A 22,195-nucleotide genomic window follows, 5' to 3' on the forward strand; every position below is an offset into this window, starting at 1 on the left:
CCTGAACAGTGCTCCTTAGACAGAGGGAAGTGTGTTTTGTGGGAATGGCTGTACTAGTGAGGCTTTTCTTGAGTAACAAAAAGATGCCTGTGGGTTTACTCTTACGTTGGTAAGCATATTTATTGGGAACTGAGGACTGCTTGCAGATTTGTTTTGCTGCGCATAGAATCAGCATGTAAAATTTTAAGGTTCGCTTCTGAAATAAAGCTCTGTGTTTTTCCTAGGTAATCATATTCTACCTGATGAAGATTTGGCTTCATTTCATTGGAGTTTACTTGGTCCAGAACATCCACTAGCTTCACTTAAGGTACAGTTTTATGTAACTGCTAGCAATTAAGCTAAGATCAGTCATGATAGTTAATCAGAGCAGCAAAATAGATTAATACTTGAAGTGTTTTGCTAGTACAATAAGGACCAAGGGGAGGCTTATTCAGAAAGGCTCAGGTTAGCCTGCATGGCTCACGCAGATTTTTGAGTCACTGCAGCTATGCAAAGGTCTTGTTCTCAGTCATCCTCTGGTGTTCCTGTCTGTTGACTGCAGATGATACCTGGGGTGATTAGCCTTACCAGGCTAAACTTAGCCTTTGTGATCTCCCTCAGTGCCCTTCAGCTATGTGAGCTGTACTCCCAGTTGCTTCACTATGTGGTTTCACTTAGAGATGTAGCTTCACTCTATTTATTTATTATTTTTTTAGAGAATTTTTACTCTAGTCATGTTCTTCAACCATCAAAAATGATTAGCAGGGTATCTTCCTACTAAATTATATTCATCTAATCCAAGTTTGTGTGTCAGTTCACCGTACCTGTCAAATTAAGGTGTAAAATATACCGGTGTTGGTTGTGCAAGAAAATCAGTGTGATCTGACTTCAGTAGGTTTTTTGTTGTTTTCTGAGGCGAGTAGCTCGTCTGATGCTCTTAGTTTACAGTATGTCTGTTCTGCTGCTTCATCAAACTTGCTTTGTGCATCTGCCAAGAAGCTATAAGAGGGAATGTGGACACACTGGAGGATGGAGTAATAGTGATCTTTCTTTCTCTCTTCCACAGCAGACATATCTTTTTCTCCCAAGGTGTTTTATGTAACAAATGAATGTGCTTTTTGTAAGTTCTATAAGCCTTTTTTCTTGATGCTCCTAATGTTTCTTGAGCACTGAAAAAAATTAAACTTATTTTGCTCAAGGTAGAACTTAAAAACAGATTGAAGATGTTTAGCAGAATTTTTAAGGCTTTCACGTGCATTGCTGAGCAAACAGCTGTGACAATTTGATGTTACACTCATCCCCTTCTTTGCTACTGCTCTTGATTTTAGGAAGGGGAGTGTCAGCACGCTGTAATCATAATGCAAACAGGCATGTTTGCCACAACCTTCTGATATTTGAGGTGAAAAAATGAAAGAACGAAGGACTGTGCCTCTGTTGTTGTTTTTGGCTAGGATGGGTAAAGTGTAGGACTTCTCTCAAGGTGCTTGATAAAACTTTCAGCTGTGTAGGGTGCTTTCCTGAGTTTCAGAGTGAGTAGATGTGTATTGTAGGAAGACTGGAGTATGATTGCAGAGATCTTTTGAAAAGCCTTCTAAATGCTTACTGAGTTACACTACCAGAATGCAAATGAGACTTTGTCATCTTTGCTTTTGCATTTACACTTTCAGTGAAAGCACCAATTGAGTTTTTTACCTGACATCCTAAGGAAATGAAATTTGTTTCCTTAGAGATCATTGGGCTGATTTGGGCAATCCTCCCTTTGTTTAATCTCTTGACCAATGATAATCAGATTTGAAAGCAGTTCCCATCTGGCTGTTGAAAGCTCTGTGAAAACTGATACACTGTTATTGATGAAAAAGACCCAAATTATTGCTCTTGCTGATGGGAAAAAGCTAGCACAACACATTGCTTCATTTCGCAGCAGCTGGCTGGTCAATTATTAAATGCATAGCCCAAACCAGCTGCAGCATTACTGTCTCTTGACGGATAACTATGTCAGAAGAGTCAAAGAAGCTGAGCTGAGACAGAAAGGCCACCAGTCTTCCATTAGTTACCAGTCATGGAATGGCTTGAGTTTTTAGCTCCAGTTTCAACTGTACCTCGTGATTTGAAATCATAACTTGCTTCAGTAGATCTTCACTGAATTTTATTTCATGTGATGTATCTGTGATGTCATTACATCTGTCTGTGGAGATAGCTTTTGTTAATTGCAGATGTGCAGAAAACTACGCTGCTTCTAAATTTTATGGATGTTTAATAAAACTTGAGGCATGTTTATGTCAGCCATAAGTTAAAGAACAAGAAGTAATTTCAGTACATTTAAAAAATCACTGGCTGTCATAAAAAGTTCGAAAGGGGTGGGAATTAGGCCCTATGTGATCAAATTTTGCTTTTTTGCCTCTTTTTAGAGTTTCTGTTAAGAATTTTCCAAACACGGGGCTCTTATTCCACACCTCATTTGGCTCATTTAGTATTTAAAGATCTTAATGTTGCATAAATATTTTAGTCTTTTATATCTAAGTATGATACTGAGTATCAGCGCTAACAGTTACAGTTCCTCGTGTTTGATCAGTTGCTTGTCAGTGAGATCCATGACAGATAGTGACATACAATTTATTTTCATTCCTTCTCAAACTTTTATTATGATGAGACAGAATGGTTACTCTTCCTAGAAGAGAAGCTTTACTAGTTCACCAAGTGTGATGTAGAATAAAATGACCAGTCTTCACTGGTAGAAATTGGCTTGTCAGGCAGAGAGTGGAAATGAACCTAAGTGTGTCATGGCAGCATCTGTACCTGCCTGTTATTAGACTCCAGCAGCAGCAACAGTGAAATTCTACTGACAAACTTAAATGAGATTACTTGAAATTGAAAGAAGAAGAGTTGTTAGAAATCCTGAGCAAGAACTTGGCTGCTAGGCCTGGTCTGGAAGTTAGCATTGAACTGTGTTTTATTTGTGTGCTTCAGGATTTATTTTGAGAAATCTAGAAAAAAAAATTGCTTCCCATTCTGGAAAGCTTGCTACAGGATGGAGCTTCAAAGTCAATCTATTTTTGCAACAGAGTTGAATTATGAGGGACAGTTCTCATCTCTAGAATGAGTTGGTGTTGATCTGGGAAAGCATAGCGTCAAAGAAATGCAAGCTCTGTATATACAAGGGAAATGTAATCTTAGAAACAAGCCTTAGCTAACTTCCCTCTTTGGAAGAGGAAGAATATGCATTGAAACTATGTGAGATGGATGTCTTCATTTGTGATGGATTATCTTCCTGTTAGGATGGATTTGAAAGGATGGATTTGCTGACCTCTTCGGCAAGTCCTTGATATGCCCACCATACAATTTATCAAATCTATTTTTACCCAGCAAAATTATCTGTCTAATCTCCTTGGCTGCTCAGTGGAGGGACAAAAAGAGATGCTTCCAGAAGACAATCCAGAAATAGGCAGGTTAGGCTGCTTCTGTGAATCGCTTCGGGTTCTTGTCGTTCTCTGTTGACTTCAGAAGATGTCTGCCAGAGGGAGACTAGTAAGCTAAGTAGGTGCTTGAGGTGTTACAGATCAGATGCTACTTCTAAAATATGGTTAAAGAGTTCTTATGCTGAACATGAAGGATCACCACAGTGATAACTCAGGCTGGAAAGGGCCTTGAGAGGTCATCCAGTCCAAACTCCTGCTCAAAACGTGGTCAACTTGAGGTCAGAACAGGTTGCTCAGTGCTTTACCTAGACTTACTTTGAAAACCTCTGTGGTTGGAGATTGCCCAACTTGTCTGGGCAGCCTGTTCCATAGTCTGACAATCCCCATGGGAAGAATGTTTTTTCCTGGCATGTGAGCTGGACCTGTGTCTGTCTGTACCTTTTATCTGTTGTCCTTCTGCAGTGCATGCATCGTCTGGCTCCATGTTTTTGATAAACTTTTAGTGGGTATTGGAATTTTAGTGGCTATTTCTATAATTTTAGTGGGTATTTTAGTGGGTATTTAGTGGCTATTCCAAGGTACCCCTGAAGCTTTGCCTCTGCCAGGCTTAGTAAGCCTTAGTCCCTCAGCCTCTTACAGACCAAGCTCACCAACTCCTTTGCAGTCTGTTGGGGAGGTGATACAGTGAGCTCCAAGGAGCAGCAACCATCCCAAGGCTGGTCAGCTAGCTGTATTCTTGGGATGCCGGCCTGGTGCCAGCTGGCCTCTCCTCTCTGCCCTGCTGGCTCACCTTTGGCTCGCCTCAGGCTTTCACAGCGCAGCTCCAGCTTGCATAGTGACCAGGTGCAGTGCTTGCTTTTGTGCTTGTTCAATTGCTTAAGGTTCCTGGTGGTCTGTTCCACTCGCTTGTCTAGATCTTCCAATGGATGGTAGCCCAGGCCTCAAGCTCATGCTGTTCAGGAGTGCCATGCAGATCCTCTTATACCCTATGTGCTTGTGTCATCCCTTGAGTTTATGCTTGTGCTCTTCCCTTGTATGTAACTTTCACAGGCCAAGGCAAGATGCAGGCAGTTTGCATGGGATCTCAGTAGAAATTACTACACAAAAATAAGAAAACGCAGATAACTTGTGTTCCTCAGGTCCTCAGCCTTTTCTCTTACCTATGTATAAAATGCTCCCTGTGCATCACCTCACAATAACTAAGCAGTCAAAGTCTCTTCTTTCAGTGGTTTGAAAATAAAAGTGAAACGATAATCTGTTTCCAGCAGGCACAACAGTAAGCACTGGTACTAGTGCTGATTAGCCTTTAAAGGCTTCGTGGCCAGGAGATGATGGCAACTCTTGTTTTTCCAAGTAGAGCTTAAGTGCTTCCTCCAGTATCCTAATAATCCAGTGGAGTTCCATATATGTGAGCCTTTTCCCTTCTGATAAAGTAGTTTAGCAAGTTGATTTTTGTCAAAACCAAGGCTTTTTAAAAAATGTTATCTTTAAGTGCAGCTGACAGCAAGTCCGAGTCATTAACAGGTTTCCTGTGAATTTTGCTGCTCTCTTATTTTCCCCATACCTAATAAATGCTGAAGATTTAGCTTACATTTTAATTCACACATGATTAGAAACTCATTTCTGATCCAGTGCAAAACTGAAATTTTGGGTTGCTGGAAAGTTGTAAAATGGAATCTTAATAATAGGAAAGTTGATCTCATTTCTCTGCTTCTCTGTTTTGGCTTCTGTGGGAGCTCACAGGACATTTCATTTTGATGGTGTTCTTACTTATGGGCCAGGAATCTTCTGAAACAAAGAAAAACCAGATGTCTGAAATGTCTCAGAACCTGTAATGCTGTAAATCTGTACTTCAAGAAGGTCTCACATCAGGAGTTAAGAGTGTGCCCCACTGAGGTCCTCAGGCTGTTGGTTTAAGAGCAGCTGTGGTACGCATAGTAAGCCCTTAATTCATCTCACTTGAGCTTTGGACTTGCACGGTCTGAGCTGAGTGTCTCAGTATCTTCTGTTGATGCTGTTTAATGTTTTAAAAATATTACTATCTTGGAACTGACATCACCCTGATGGTGCTGCTTATTCTCTTTGCCCTCTGAATTTTGGAGCAGACGTTGCAGGAACACTTAGGCAGTAACATGGGATTTCTCCAAGGTGCTCTGCAGAGAGCACATCTAACATGACACAGCCATGTTGTGATTCAGCTGCATTAGAGATGTGCTGTTGTTACGTGCACAAATAAAATGGTAGGTGTTCCTAAAACAGCTTAGATTACCAGTGAGAAGAGAAGCTATTTCTTCTGCTTGCAGATTGGAGCAGAATTCCTTTATCAATCAGTATTTTTGCCTGTGAGCTTATGTGTGAATGTGATCTGTGTTTGGGATTATTCTGTACATTCAGATTGCATGCTGCTGGAAATTTAAATTTACTGTCTGCAAAAATAACAATAATAATTAAAATAGCTGCTGTGCCACTGACTAAACTAAATCAGACTGTTCTTTATTCAGGCTTACAAAATGTAGGGCTCATCCCAGGCAGAGAATGCCCAGATAGAGAATGAATATCTTGACACTTCTAGAAAGTAGACATGAGGGGAGGAAAATTAATACGAATGGGAATCTGAGCAAAATTTCCATGGTCTAAATATTAAAGCCGTGTAAGAGTGCATAATAAACGATCCAACACAGGCAGAGGAGAGAAAGTAATGTGGTAGACTGCATATGAAATAAAGAGGACTTGTGGATTTCAAGTTGCAGAGTGAAACCTAGTGAAATGTTAATAGGAATTTTGCATAAACATATCTGACAAGGCTGAATTGCAGTGTTTTTAGTAAAGCGTGGTTCCTCTTTAGAGCACAAGCATAAGGATTTTTCGCCTTTTCTCATATCTAAAAACTAGAACTCTGAAGCAATAATTGTGACCTCTCAGATCTTGAATCACTGATATATTTGAAGTGGGCAGATAAAAGTTAAAAACCTGGCTGCCCATGGAGCTACTGATAGAGTGCTCCGGAATTGTACGAGGTTCCAGACAGACATCTTAACAAGCTCCTTAGGCATTCCCTGAAATGTAGGGCATGCAGTCAGAGCCGAAGCCTTTCTTCTGCCTGCATTGTGCAGAGCAGTGGGAAGGCAGCGACCTGCCTGCAGCGAGTGGCTCTTGAGACGCAGCTCCAGCACAACTCCCAGCTTCTAACTTCACAGTGGACTGTGGTGGTTGCTTGTCCTGAACTTCCTGTTCAGGATCATGTAGTACATATGAGAGAGGTAATTCCCATGATCATATGCTGAATAATCCTCAGACTATTTTCAGGATGCTAGATATAGAGGAACCTATTGACAGAGTTGAGATGGAAGGCCACGGTTTCCAGGGCTATCCGGTTTCCTTCCTTTCTCCATGCAAACACTGGAAGGGTTCAGGCCGAAGATCTGAGTCTAAAACTTTCTGGCACAGCAGCGGAGCCATCTGCAGTTGTCAGCTGCTGAACTGTGGGAGCTGCAGAGGCTTTGGAAGTCATCCCACAAAGTTCTTCCAGCTCTTTCTTCTTACTACAAACGGAGTTCTTGTGCTGTAACATCCAGAGCGATTCTTATCTTCTCAAACCCGTGGCCTGAGTCAGTGACCAGCGAATCAATGGGAATTCATTATTTTCCTAAGGTCTTGAGTAGGCTGTATTCTGGGTTCTGTAGACAGAAATGTATGGTCTGGAGTGTCATAAGCTTGAGGGAGAGTTTTAGCACGCTTTTACTTGCATGTTTCTTGTGCGCTCAGAATAGTTAGTCAGGCACACCTGACATCTGAGGGTAGAACATTAAGTATTTTCATTCTCTATATGTAAAATGCATATGTTCATATTATTAAAGCATTTTGTTTTAGAGGAAATGTCCAGCTGGAAAGCTGTATAATAATTAGCGTTCTTGACCTTGCCTGTTGTTGGAACAGGTACTTAAGCAACAAATATTTACATAGAGGTGAGGTTTCTCTTACATACATGTAGATACATATATATGTATATACTGTAGATGTGAAATATGTGAGTCATTGTTTAACTTGAAGTTTTGAAAGCAAGGTGCAAAGCCCTAAAATGTTTAGATCCTAAATCTGTCAACGTAGACTTCGTTGAATATATTTCCAGTAGACAGTTGGGTTGATTCTTTACTGTGTAAGTGAAGGATCTTGGGCTACCCTGTTATCTCATGTCAACGTGTTTGTTTTCATAGGTACGTGCTCACCAGTTAGTTTTACCACCTTGTGACGTAGTGATCAAAGCTGTAGCTGACTACGTCCGTAATATTCAGGACACCACTGATTTGGATGCCATAGCAAAAGACGTTTTTCAGCACTCACAGGTAAAGTACGAAGAAAATATTGTTTGTTTGTTTTAAACAATTGTGCCCTATATTTGCGTTGCACAATTGCATTCGGTAAAAATAAGGTCTCGAATCAGGAGATACGGGAATCTGTTGTTGTATGCAGTGTCGTAGGTACTCTAATGTAATTGTCTGCTTTTTTGAAAGACAGAACTATTAACACATAGTCACAGTGCTTTGAAGTGTAGTTCTTGATAACCAAAGAGGTTTTGTAGTCTGGCTTTGTGTACGTGAAGATATGCAGTGTTTTTCAAGCTTTATCCTTAAAGGGGCTGATGTAGTGTTTTTGGTGAGGGTGAGTCTCTGTGGCTCCATAGGCATTAATACTGTATGTGATAAATCACATATAGTTGACCGTAGTTGACTAATCTGCAGTTCTGTTCTTACCTGTAGATGTTGTGCCTGGATCTGATCCTGATAGATATTTCTTTTTGTATTTATTTATTTTAGTCTAGAACAGATGACAAAGTTACTCGATTTAAGAGAGCAGTTGCTTATTACTCAGCAACTAATAAACCTATGCCATTTCATCCACCACATTACATAGGTAAGTAATTAAGAAAATACAACTTCTCACTTTAACTAAAACCTGACGTAACCCGAAATTGTTGTTGTAATAACCCTAGATTATTAGTAGGGTCTTATAAAAACATACACTCAGGCAATATTCATTAACATTTGAATACAGTGTTACAGAAAAGGTTCTTTGCAGAGGTTGTTCTCTTCTACCAGAAAGAGTAACAACCTGAACTTACTTTCCTCTTAGCTATTGCTGAGTCAGGTCTAAGCATTAGGTAGCATCAGAATGTAGTGCTGGCAATGAGTGAAAACTGGTGTCTGTTTTCAGTCGCGAAGACGATTTCTTTTCCACAAAATACATTTCATACTCCTCACTGGATATACCTGATGTTTTTTATAGATCCATTCCAAGCCTTAGGTTTATTTTGATGTCCTAACACATGTGCTTAAGCTATAGACACTAATTGATACCTATCTCAGGTTGTTCCAAGGTTTACGAACTAACCTTGTGACCATAGCACTTAGCACATATACCTCATTCTTAACATTAAAATCTTAATCGGAGCTGGAATTTTCCAAAGCTTTTGTTTCTGTACTGGTATGCTGTTACTTTTGTGGATTTTTTTGTTGTTTTTTTTTTAAGCTTTCAAAAAGCTACAGTGAAAAGTGTATTAAGGCTATGCTAGATCCAATATTCAAGTGATAGAGCGTGCTGGTATTATGTGTATTTATGACATTGTTTTTTGCCAGCTGCTTGCTTATCACATCTGTTGGGCTTTTTTTCTTTGAAGCTTTCTTTTGTTTCCAGGTAGAATAAAATTATTGTACAGTAGGGAGAGAGGAGAACAGTTGAGAGAACGTGAGGCAGGTAAAACAGACTTCACAAGCTACAGAATATTTCTATTGTGAGTTAAAAAATGAATGAAATTCACTTAAGGCATAGTGGAGAACTGCTAACAGAACAAGAAAAAATAAACCATGAAAGCAAAAGGAAAAAAACATGCTAAAAACTGTGTCAAATAAATAGTGTGCGTTTTCATGAGTGGTTTTCTTTTCCTCCTGTTTGTTATTTCTCCTCCCCATTTGCAATGCAGCAGCCAGACCAAATCAGTTTGGAATGCCTGGGATAGTGCCACCATATGTTCCTTCTCAGATGCTTAACATTCCACAGACCTCACTACAAGCAAAACCTGTGGTAAGTGTATCTCTCTGCCCTTCTTGAGAGAAACCTGTCATGCTCATTGAATTAAAGTCTAGGTGGGAAAGGTTACATCCAACATTTTTAGCCTGTGTGTTCACTGATTGCATTTTCATCCTGGAGCTATAAAGAATCCATGGTCTGTGGTGCACCAAATTACATGAATGCCCAAGATGGATGAGATTTCACGTGCACGTTAGAATAAATAGTATATGCTTGTGTTTTTGTTTTGTTTTTGTTTTTTTTAAAGAGGATCCTTATAGTTACCTTTATTTAAGAAACATTGCTGTATTTTAGGCCCAGCAGATGTCCAATCAGGGTGGTGCCCAAGGTCAGGGTCCGTACCCGTACAGTCTCTCTGAGCCAGCCATCACCTTGGAAACAGGTGGAAAAAATCTTTCTGAGCAGAACAACTACAGCAACATTCCTCATGAAGGAAAACATACACCATTGTATGAACGATCTTCTCCAATAAATCCAGCTCAGAGTGGGAGCCCTAATCATGTGGATTCAACCTATTTTCCTGCTTCTTCTACATCATCCTCCTCCGACAACGATGAAGGCAATGGAGGTGCAGTGAAGTAAGTTGTCCACGAGGATGTTTTCCTACTCTTATTTTCATAATCAGTATCCTGAAAGTAACTAAATCTGCTTATTAACGATGTGGTAGGCTGTCAGAAAACAGTGTTAGGTCACTATGACTGTGAATATATCCATAGTTCACTCTTGTCGCCTTGTTCCTTTAATGAGCAGGAATCCAAAACCAAATAGCATTCAGTATTTTTCCACTTCTGGTCTTAATGTTTTATTGAAAGAAGGAAGGAGTGAGATTTTGGTAAATGTCATAAAACCTCCCCGTTCTTTTCTTTGTATCAAAGAAATACTGCCTCACATACAGTTCATTGAAACTTCTGCAACTAAAAACTGGTTTGCACTTTCAATATTTTGGGGTAGTGTGGTTTTGCAGAGAAACTTGATGTGTCAGAAAGCTGAGATGTAACGCTATGACTTAAGAGCTCTCATTGACAGGCTATGTACATAACTATGCTGCAGTGAAATTGGTTTTGTTCTCCTACTGATGCGCTTTGTTTACCACAGAAGTGTTTTAAGACTTCCACTAGATCGTATGTCTGTCCTTGGCAATAAAGTTGCGCAGACTTCCTTGTAATTATTGCTTACTGACCTACAAAAAGGAAACGTGAACAGAGGCAGTTTGTGTTTACCTTTTGTCTTGCTGGGTGTAGTAGCTTACAAGGTGAGAATCAAAACCTGTGGCTTTAGCAGGTCTGTGATAGCCTCTGATAGAGTGTGTGTCATAGTACAAATACGCTTCTACTTGATACTGAATTCTGAACATATCTACAGTTACTCACAGTGGTTTGGACTTGGTTTTTCTGATGCAGTCTGTCAACTTTAAATACGTTATCATGTGTTTTGCAGTGCAGAACTGGAAAATTACCCCCTTTACACACATATAAAGTATTTTTCAGTGTTTGTTTTTTTTTATAGTACAATTTTATGGAATACGTCTTGAATTAATTTGGAAATGGAAATCTAGGCATTATCACTGTTTGCAGTCTTCTGACCAAGGGAAATTACTTGGCATGGTGACAGATATTTCAGGGTCAATCAAGAATATTTCCTGCATGAACATCATTTAGTCATTGTAAAGGATTCCCTGTTACTTTGAAATATGATCCATGTATTGATACAGCGTAAATGAATAAAAGTAGGGATTTTGAAGACACTTAGATATCTACGAATTGAAGTTTCTAATACGTAGCATGCCTTAAAGTCCTCTCTGGTTAATCGTTCGATTAAGAGCAACCAAGGATTCATTGCATCTTTAATGGTACTTTAACTCTGTTTTTCTTTATGCTGTCCTTCAGCCATGTCAGTGGGAACAAAATCGGCTGGGAAAAAACAGGAACCCAGTCAGAAAGTCAAACACGTGGAGACCTGGGAGACCAAACAAAGGTAATTCCTTCGGAACAATGGAGTTCCAAACATTGCAATGTATTGCTTTGTGTTTTAAGTTTTATAGTGAACTGCTGAGTAGAAGGTTCAAAATTGATCTGTGAGACTTAATGTGATTTTTTTTTTTTAACTTGTTTTTGTCAATTACAGAACAGTAGCTTTAAAATTTACTAAGAAATTTTCCGGAGAATAATGTTAGCTTATACATAAAAATTAAGTATGCTGTTTTGGAAAATAATAAATACAAAGTAGAAACAAACCTATGAACCTTTTGGCTAACAGCCTCATCCTTGCATCCTTTCCTAAGCAGTAGAGCACTATAAGTGAGATGGTATCCACAGGTAGAGGATCCCTGTCACATAAGCTACAGTGTAGTGAGGGCAGCTCTAACACCGTATTTAAGCATTAGCTATGGGCTATTACGGGTGTATTAAAGCTCAGATGAAGCGTGAAAGTCCTTTAGAAGTGCTTGCTAAGACTTTCACCTAATGTGTTGAAGTAGCTCCATGGGACTAGCTACAATGTATTGCAGTGTAACTAAGTGAAGGTGGGATGATTAAAGCGTTATTAAAGACTTAACATTACCCAATTTATTTATTTTCTTCGAGATACAAAATCATTGTCAAATGAAAAGTGTGATGATCTGTTTCATGACTTTGAGTTGTTCTTAGAATGTTGTGATCATTTGCATGTGATACTCGTGCATTTTTGTGATGGAGCTGTGCTCCAGCCATTGCTTTTGTTTCAAAAACAAGTTAAAAAAATCAAAGCAAAGAAGAAAACAATTCTAAGTTACTTGTGCTGGGGAACAAAGAACAAAACCTTATCCCTGTACCTTTCATATAGAAATTCCAGTAAATTTTGGCTTTGTGCTTAAAATATCAAGCTGATGATTTCATCCATTGGTGCTTATTATTTTTGCAGACTACACCCCGCGTGATAACTGTATCTGCCTGTGGATTAGTCACCATATGCAAATGCTAATGTGACCTATTGCATTCCTTTCTTGTCTGTGCTATGGCCATGCACAGAGCACGGCACACCCCAGCTGCAGCCCTGCGTGCACAGTGCTGCCCTGCAGAGCAGATATGGGGGCAGCCGGCTGGGCACCGCTTCCCCAGCTGGGTGATGGCTGGGTGGGACGTGCTGCAGGGCACAGCTGCCTGCCTCTTTGTACATGCAGAATTAGGGCTGTGTAAGCAGTGATTCAACTTTCCAGGAGATGTATGCATGCAGTCCGACTTGAGTGCAACTAATTTAATTTGTTTTACTTACATGCTTTTCTTGAATATCAAACCACTTCTTCAGCCCTCAGTAGCAGAAGGCAGTTCCATTTCTTGAGCACACACCACATTGCGTCAAAGAGTTCTGTACCACCGGCTTTAACCATTTATTCTATATACTATCACTTTCATAAATTAAAAGTCTGGTCTACCAACTCCAAAGTATAGTCTTATAGTAACATCCTCTTTTATTGTGTGCTTAAATGTACTCTTAAAATACTATTTCCCCATTGGCTGATCTTCTGTTTGTATTAAAAAGCTCTTGATGTTGTGTGCTCTGTTATAGGCAGAAGGTTCCTCTAGTGCTTCTTCAGGAAGTCAGGCAGCCGATGTCAAAGGGAATCAAACCAGTAATCCACAGATCCCATGCCTTTTGTCAATGCCCACCAGAAACCACATGGATATCACTACCCCTCCATTACCTCCAGTAGCACCTGAAGTATTAAGAGTGGCAGAACACAGGCACAAGAAGGGGTTAATGTATCCCTACATCTTTCATGTCCTAACCAAGGTATGACATTTTAAAACTATGTGCTATAAAATAATCTTTCTCTAAAGATAATTGCACTTATGTATCTGGCTAAATAATTTTGTAGTTTTACATCCTGTTTTAAGCTTTGAGTTTTGTTCTGATTTTAGTGCTTCTAGCACTTTTTCCACTTGATTTTTAACCAGTGATCTGGGCTGGTACATTGTTGCTGTAGGTATGAGGTGACTGTTATTATTGTTTATTTTAAAAAGACAAACCAACCAACTTCTTTTGACTTTAGTATTTTATTTTGATCCTTTTACATACCCGTGTTTGTATTGCCCATTTTTAGAGTGTGATGTGTGCTTTGGTGTTTCAATATTAAACAATATTTAGATTGTTTTCCCTCATAATGTAATCCCTCCTATCCTTAGTAGCCAACCCCAATAAAGACGTAGCACCTGTGATAAACCCCTCTTGTTGTATCATAAAATGCACTTGTAGAACTTGATGATGCAATGAGTTCTTTGGTCATTGATTTATTTTATGTGCAGTCCTTGAGATCCCAGGTAAGCTGCAAGCACTTCCACACAGCTTAGGCCGCTTTTTCTGCAGTATGAAAAAAGTCTATCTCAGTGGCCACATAGGAACATCTTGAAAAGCAATGGGACAGCTTCTTGCCAAAGTAAGTAGTGGAAGGAATCACAGCAGTGGAGAAGCTGTGTTCTGCACAGCCCTGTGTTTGACTTAGTTGAGTTCCAAAAGGGATGAGTTCTACTCATTGTTCCTTCTGAGTGCAAGCAGAAGAGTCCCAGAAGGAAACAATGAATCCTCTTCCACCGTAGTGTTCGAAGCATTTAGTACCGGTTCCTGTACATCTGGCCCATTCACTGTACATATTTGTACAGCGTACAGCAAAAGGGCACTGTCCACACTGCTGTTCATTTGCATTTGTCTTATAATCCATTTTAGGCCAGTAAGGACAATAGACTGGAATTTGAAATGCACAGAAAGAAAGGTTTGGGTTTCCTGCTATTGCTGTCATGTTCTTGTACTTCCCATGTTTATCAAAGAAAAGTGGAGAAGCAACAAGAGACCTATAAAGACCCATTGGTGCCAATTCTGTTTCACATTTTGTATAGCCGTATACTCTCAGTACATTTAAATACTACTGGACGTTTCCTGTCTCAAAATGAGAAGAAACTAATTAAAGACCTGAACGTTGGGAATTCCCTCCTAGCAGAAAAAAGAAATGAATCTAGAGACTGTCACAATATAAATCAAATGAATCCGTACTGCTTTTTCTTTTCTTTCCTCTACTACCTGAAATGTTTTTTGAATATTCACTGGGGACCTCAAGTGTGCCAGAAAAATGTTGACAGGTTCCTCATTGATTGATTTTGAGATGCTTTAGAAATTGGCACACAAAGATGTTCTGTGTTATGCTGTTGTTAAACATATAGAGAAACTTTTCACACATCCTTTATAGCTAGCTTAGTGTTGTCTGTATACATGATAAACTCTTTTTTTGTAGTACTTTAACCATATATCTGATATCTATAATAGAGATCTTTATGTAACCAAAAGTGATACAAAAAAGTCGAAGCAAGCTAGTAACGTCTGTGTAAATATACACCTACAGCTGTTTACAGCTTCCACCAGTTTCTGCATTTTAATCTGGCTTATGTTGATTATAAAGGCTTTTGAGCATACAGAATGCTGTAGTGCTTCCCTGTATCTCATCTCTTTACTGCAGTTTATTTGGGAATATCATCAATGTGGCTCCTTTTAGTGTTGTTCTAAATCTGCATTCTCTTTACATGAGATAATTTCTGTTAATTTGCTTAAAAATTCCTTGTGTGCCAAAAAAAAAACAATGGGATTGATGGGGATCTTCTGCAGGTTGCATTTACTTGAGAAGGAATTAAACTTACAACAGGTAGAAAATGCCCTTTTAGAAAACAGCAGGTACTTAATCTGTGAGATGCATCTCTGGAAAAGGATGAGGTTTGTTTTTAAGGAGTTTTTTGTTGAGGTCACCGATGTCAGAAAGAAGAGAATGCTGAGTAAGCTTTGAAAGGTATTATTGATTCTTGACACCTTTACCAATAGGAATGAGTAGTTTTCCAAGAAAAACTGAGCATAGTTGGATGCACAGATACTGAAAATATAGAACATTGCTGCTATTTTAGGAGAGCTGGAAGGCCTTTTCATGTTTTGTTTCTGAAAACGAAAGCATAAAATGCTTTACCCTCATATAAAGCAACATTACTTACATAATCCCCAGTTGCAGTTGTTTGGCCAGGCTTTCTCTTAATGTTACTTTGCACAGTGATTCCCCCCCAGTTCTGTTTCAGATCCTTGCACCCAAACTTCAAACTGGTGTTTTTAGGCAGCATGAATATTTTTTTTAATGACTGTCTGCAATCTAGGCTGATTTTTAGCATTTTTTCTTCAAATGTGCTTTGAGTGTCTTACTTCAATAGGCACATTATGTTATTGTCATACATACTGTTTTGGTCCCAGAAGTATCTGTATGTAAAAATCAGTATTTAGGTAATCCAAACAAAAAGAACAAGCGTGTGGTGGGGAAAAAAATGCATAAGTGATGGGAATAATCAGAGCTCAGAGATTTACTGGAAGAAAAGAAGTAGATTGCAGCAGGGTAATCCTTGTCTGGAGTTACCTTCACATGCATAAGATCCGTATTACTGCTGAATCACGTCCTTGACAAGGTGGGATTCGCTTTAGAGCTCGATTGAGTTACTGAGCATACATAAATACTTCATTTTTGCTCATTCTAACATGTCGTGTTTTTCTAATTTCTTTTCATGGAAAAGGGTGAAATCAAAATTGCTGTTTCTATAGAAGATGAAGCCAACAAAGACCTGCCTCCTGCTGCTCTGCTTTATAGGCCAGTTCGTCAGTATGTTTACGGAGTCCTGTTTAGTTTGGCAGAAAGCAGAAAGAAAACGGAAAGACTCGCTTTTAGAAAGAACAGACTTCCACCAGAATGTATGTACTGTAGAATCCATTCTTTATTGCTCTTCCCTTTTGCTATGTTTCCCTTTGTACTGTAATTTGAATGAGAATAGTTAATAAGGTTTCATGAATGCAGCTATAGAACTGGGGAAATTTGTGGCTTATTTGATCCGTGGATAATAGAAGATGTTTTGAATTTGAGATATTGTTTTTTGAAGTAGCTTAAGAACTTGTAAGCATTACCCTTTTCTAAGCAAGTTCCAGAGTTTGTTTTTCAGTAAGTGTGTTCAAGCTGCTCTCAGGCTTGCAGCAAGTCATGTTGTTATTGGATGGAATTTTCAGCATACATGTCAGAACTTGATTTGAGGAAATTTGTCTTCTGAGCAGCTCTGTGCAGTAACTTTCAAGTGTTGACATAAATATGTGGTTTAAAATCTGCAGCAATGAGGTGTGATGTAAATAAAAGCAGACTGAACCTTTGTGAACAGGCTTGTCAAAAGATCTTTTTGCTGATTCAGTCAAAAAGACGAGTGTTAATCCTTACATTAATCTGGAAGTTATCTTCTTAAGTTTTCTGCTTCTAGGAACTACTTCCAGAAAATTCAGTCAACTCATTCTGGAGTGTTTTACTTATTTATAATGAAATGCATGCAAGGAAATGATTGAACTTTACAGTAGCATCTTATAAAGGTTAAAGCAGTGCTGAAGCATTAAGTGGATAGCAGTGGTAGAAGTACGTATTCATACGTAGGAGTCTACTGTCTGTGTACAAAATGCAAAAAGCAGATATTGAGAATGTCTAAAAGCATTATTCACAGCCTTGATGTATAAAAGAATATTCAGTTGTTGCGTGTATTCATGAGGAAAGTGGCAATCTGCCAACAACGTGTGAACAACTACTACACTTAGTTATGCTGTGGGAATTAATATTCACCCCGTTTGGTTGTCTCATCACACGTTGTCGAAGGCTTAACTCTTTTAACTCAAATAAGAGTATTTCAGGTTGTGAGGTTATTTCAGGATCAAAGTAATGAAGTTACTTACAGTACCTATTTGCCCTCATTAGAGTTCTGTCCTTAAGTGTACTACTGCACTTGTAGTAGTAAAGTAACTCACTACTGAAGGTCGGCTTTGATTTTTCAGGATGATTTCTCCTTGTAAACCTGGAATGTTCTCTGTAGACTATTGGGATACTCGTCTAATTTGTCTTTTCATTTATGCTGCTTTTCAGAGGTTTATTCTCAGTGGAGACTAAGAAAGCTACTGCTAACCTTGTTTAGTAACAGCAGCTCCAGCAGATACTGTTGCGGGACACATTCAGTTACCTGACCTACTTCTATTTTAGAACTGGCCATGCTTTAATAGGAAAAAAAAAACAACAAAAATGGCACATCTGCTCAAACATGAGTAGTTTCAGCACAAAGCTACAATTGCTGGTAAAGGTAGATTTTAGCTAAGACAATAGCTTGCGGTTTGAAAGGGAGTAGGTTACAGGAATGCATTTCATTTGGTCATCTCAATTACAAAACAGCAAGAACTGAGCAGATTGTGCCGGGTACAGAGAATAGCATCCTAAACAGCAAGAGCTGATTTCTCAAATATCCTGTGTCACACTCAGTAGTCCCTACTGACTTCTCTAAGGGCTACAACACAGGATATAGTGAACAAATGATTGTGATTCTGCTTCTATTGCTGCTCTCTGAAAACAAGCACATATGAAAGAGTAATTGGCAGAAAAGAAATCAGAACAATCAAGAGAACTAAATTTCTAAATGATGTGCGTTGTCTCTAGGTTTATGTAGACAGTTGATTCTATTAATTAATACATCTAAAATTCTGTAGTTGTACGAACCATAGCACTGGCAACATATTGTATGTAAATAATTTCCAGGTGTACTGTGTGTGAGGATTAGAGGAAGCTGAAAAGTGCAGAATAAACTTGGGGTGTCAGTACTATTACCAAATACACAGACAGTAAGAGGATTGATCTGTCATCAGATAGATCTTTTCTGTCTTTTAAATCATGATTATTTTTATGCAGTTGAAAAGTCAATTAGAAACAACAGATCTGTTAGAAGTAGTGAGGCTTTTTAGTAGTAATTGCCTGCTAAGTAATGCCTTTTCTGGACACGTTCTCATGTCTGCTCCCAGAGGACGTGAAAAGCTGAATTGCAACGTCGTTCATTGTGCTTCTAGTGCCAAGGGCATGCCATTGGCTGTGCTCCCCGTGCTTGTGAGAGGAGGTAGTCAAAGTGTCTGACTTGCTCTTCTTTTCAAGCTCTGAAACCATCTGCCCCTTCCACTCTGTGGAGAAATGCACACTTGTACAAGCTGCCGTTACTGTTGCTTGGATCTGAGGATTTGTTATTTTAAGCCTAGCCACCTTGTGATATTCTGTTCTCCATCAAGGATGTGCTCAGCTGACACTGTTTCTGCCAAAAGGAAAATCGTATCTTGAGCAATTGCCCTTTTGCAAAATCAAACATGCTTTGCTCCAGCTGCACTGTCAATGAAGATTATGAGGTGAAAAGACTCTTGATTAATCCGCATTAGCTATCTCATTTTCTGAAGGTGTTAGTACTTCACATCTCATGGTCAGTTTGTGGAGGGAAAAAAATGCTAAGAGGCCCTTTTGTCTGCCAGGACACATCGGTGACTCAGATTCAACTTGCTGTCTACCAGAACCATGGATCCCTTTCCATGGGGCTACTCTCCAACCTCTTGTCCCATGGCTTGTATGTATAGCCAGGGTTGCCTTGTCCCAGGTGCAGAAATGGTGCATGATTTTGATAAACCTCATGCTGTTGGTGATTGCCCTGTTCTGTAATTTCTCAGAGAACATCTGAGTCAGAATTTGTCAGAAAACATCTGAGTCACAGGTAGCAGTGAAGGTTTTAACATACAGCTGGAGCATGCTGGATGCTATTGCTTATGAGCCTGTGATATTCATGTATGTTTATCAAGCAGGTTACCTCAGTGTAGGTTGGTGTTGAACTCTGCACTTGGACTGACCTTCAAGTGTCTTGAGGGTGATGTTCAAAGCAGACATCACTATATTGTACCGTTCCTTGGGCTACTGTGAGTATTCAGATCTACTCATCAGCAACAGGAGGAAATTTATTATGAAAAACAGTATAATTAGTTCTGTCGTGTTGTGACTAAACGTGAACTTATCCTGAGCGCTTGTTGTAGTTCATGTCGTCTTCAGGGTAGACGTTTCTTATCATAAAGTGGAAGTCCTGGAAGGAAAACACAAAACGTTCTTCTGAGGACAGAGATACTGAGCAGTGGAGGAAGATGGTGTTTTTGGCAGCAGTCCCAATACAAAGTTGCCAATGTGTAAGAAACGCTCTGGAGAAATAAGTAGATATGAACTAGTCCTCGATTCATCTGTTAAATGTTAAATTTGAGTGAACAATGCTGCAACTACTTGTCAGCTGATACAACTATAATTTCTTCTTCCCATCGTTCGCAGCCAGGAGGCTGTTTGCCACTTCTCTTCGTATTAAACCGTTCTCCAAGAAGAATCGTTACCTTTCCTAAAATAACTAGTGCATTGCTCAATTTAGGAAACAAGGTAGCTCTTTAGTGTAACCTCTACAGGTAGTGTATTACTGAAGAAGAGCAAACCAAGGCGCTTTTTGATCTTGATCTCATAGGATCATGGAAGTTCTTATGCCAAGACTAAAGGCTTTGAACAGTGCTTAAATGTTGAAAGATAAGATTTCAGGTAGAAATTATAGACAAAGTATTTCCTTCTTTTAGCAAAAACCTGATGGAGGTAATGACACATTTGTGTTCTGCAAAGCTCTGTATCCCTGCAGTTGTCTTTTGTAAGGAAGTGATGGAAGCTGGTCCTCTGGGAATGCTTCAGGTGTGGTGTGCTTATAGAGAATGCATCTGGCTGGCTTTGACAGGGCATCCAAAGAGAGATGCAGGCTATAGCTAGGAATATTGCCTCCAGTGTCAAAAGGAAGTTGAAGGGAAGAGGAGTAGAACTCCAGAACACAGCTGTTTTGTTGGTTGTCAAACTGTCTCTGCTGCAATCTGTCATGTGGCAACAAAATGTAATGGAATATTGGCAGAAAGTTTCAGCATCAACTGCCATATGACCAGCATCTACCTTTGACATCGTGGGCCCACATCATAAAATAGGAAGCATTACTTTTGGAGTAGTCCTTGTATTTGAAAGCCTTCAGAAGATGCATCTTATGTATTCATGTTTGCTGTCCCAGGCCTAAGCAAGAAGTAAACGCTGGTTTGATAGAGCCTTTGCAAATAACAGAGTTGCTCTGCTGGCTGTTAAAGCCCCTCTTGAATAGCTTAGCAGCATATAAAATCTGGTAGCAACCAAAATAGAACATGATTTTGTAGTGAGGCTACCAACTAAATATATCAGCATATTTATTTTCACTGCTGCATGTTGTCTTTGTAAAACTTAGCCTGCTGTCTGTGAAGTGTAGCTGTAATGCTACCGTAGTAGTTCTAGTCCAGAAAAGCAGGAGAGATTGCTTTAAGATGGTCTGGAGCTTCTTTTTAAATCCAGGTCATGGCCTCTGCCATGGTTTGTCTGCCCCTAATTATAAAACCCTGTGCAAGGCTGATGTCTGACTGCTGATGGAGACTTTGTAGCTGTGAGAATTATCCTTGCGCCAACAGTATTCTTTTCTCAATCTGTAAAGGAGGGGTTTCCAGCAGAAAGGGCTGGTCTGGTCTCGTGCACTGCTTCACTAGTGAAGCATTTTCTCTGGGCTGTAACCTGAAGCTTCACTAACAAGCTCCTTGAATCTTTCCACACTGCATAACTGGGCTCTGAGTTAAGAAGAGTGCAAACAAATTTTGGGCTGTGTCAAACTTGGGGTCACTCCAAGGCCAAAGATATCATTTGTCAGTCTTAACTTTAAACTCTTGTTCTGGTTTAGTTGTCTTCCAGCGTGAAAAGGGAAGGTGCTTCAGCACTTGTGTAGAGTCGAACACTACTTTTGTAGATGAGAGCAAAGCGCCCACAAGAACAGTAACCTCTTAGTTTACAGCACAGCTTTTTATCAAAAGGCTTATGTAAATGACTTTTATAATTTTTTTAGGTTAAATAAACCCAACTAACTAAACCCAAAACCCATCTTTGAGATTTAATTCCTCTGCAGTACTTGAACTACAGGCAAGCATGGCTTAAGTTTTAATCTCATTTAAGTTATTATCAGTAGGATCATATTGTTCCTAAAAGACTACAAATGGAAACTATTTCTATTGATGCACTACTCGCTTTTATTGCATCTCTGTAGGTTTTTAATCAATGGTGCAGGTATTTTAGGGGAAAGTTGCATTTTCAAATTCTGCTCTTTTAGAAAATCTATGCATGTCTTCTGTGTTGCATATCAATTTGGAATTATTAATGTAATGTTTTTAGCATACTCTTGGTTGCATGTACTTATTTTGTAAGTGATGGCAATTAGAAATGGTGTGTGAATTGGCAAGTCTAACTTGTGATCCAGAGCAGTGTCCAAGGGATACTTTTTGGATCAGAATCTCTTGTGTACAAGGTTTTAAATATGTGAACCTTTTTAACTTCATAGTTTCACCAGTGATAATTAAGGAATGGGCTGCTTACAAAGGAAAGTCTCCACAAACCCCTGAGCTGGTGGAAGCACTTGCCTTCAGGGAATGGACCTGTCCTAATCTGAAGAAGCTGTGGCTGGGAAAAGCAGTAGAAGACAAGAACCGAAGAATGAGGGCATTTTTGGCCTGTATGAGATCAGATACACCAGCAATGCTCAATCCAACTAATGTGCCCACACATCTTATGGTGCTTTGTTGTGTACTAAGGTCAGTGTTACCTGAAGGTAAAACAGAATGAAATAACTTGTTAATCTCTGTGATACATTTAACACTAGCAACTTTGGAAGAAGGATCTTGTTTCATTTGTAGAACCTCACTTTTGGTAGTCTTGAAAGCGTGCTGTATCCTTCAAGGTTTCTTCCTTCAGTCTCTAGAGAGATGAAGAAGGAAAA

The 22,195-nt window shown here is 39.3% G+C and overlaps 1 protein-coding gene across 2 annotated transcripts in view; it reads left to right on the forward strand.

Annotated features, from left to right (window-relative positions):
• The window catches only part of FAM120A (family with sequence similarity 120 member A), a 47,436-nt gene that overhangs the window by 9,150 nt on the left and 16,091 nt on the right, over nt 1-22,195 (forward strand). For both annotated transcript variants that reach the window (XM_072347112.1, XM_072347110.1), the window contains exons 3-11: nt 225-307; nt 7,610-7,738; nt 8,210-8,306; nt 9,373-9,473; nt 9,774-10,057; nt 11,366-11,453; nt 13,023-13,247; nt 16,046-16,220; nt 21,761-22,010. In XM_072347112.1, coding sequence (XP_072203213.1) covers nt 225-307; nt 7,610-7,738; nt 8,210-8,306; nt 9,373-9,473; nt 9,774-10,057; nt 11,366-11,453; nt 13,023-13,247; nt 16,046-16,220; nt 21,761-22,010 — 1,432 coding nt within the window. The remainder of the gene's footprint in view (nt 1-224; nt 308-7,609; nt 7,739-8,209; nt 8,307-9,372; nt 9,474-9,773; nt 10,058-11,365; nt 11,454-13,022; nt 13,248-16,045; nt 16,221-21,760; nt 22,011-22,195) is intronic.

This window comes from Excalfactoria chinensis, chromosome 12 (genome assembly GCF_039878825.1).
Source record: "Excalfactoria chinensis isolate bCotChi1 chromosome 12, bCotChi1.hap2, whole genome shotgun sequence".
Classification (NCBI taxonomy): domain Eukaryota; kingdom Metazoa; phylum Chordata; class Aves; order Galliformes; family Phasianidae; genus Excalfactoria; species Excalfactoria chinensis.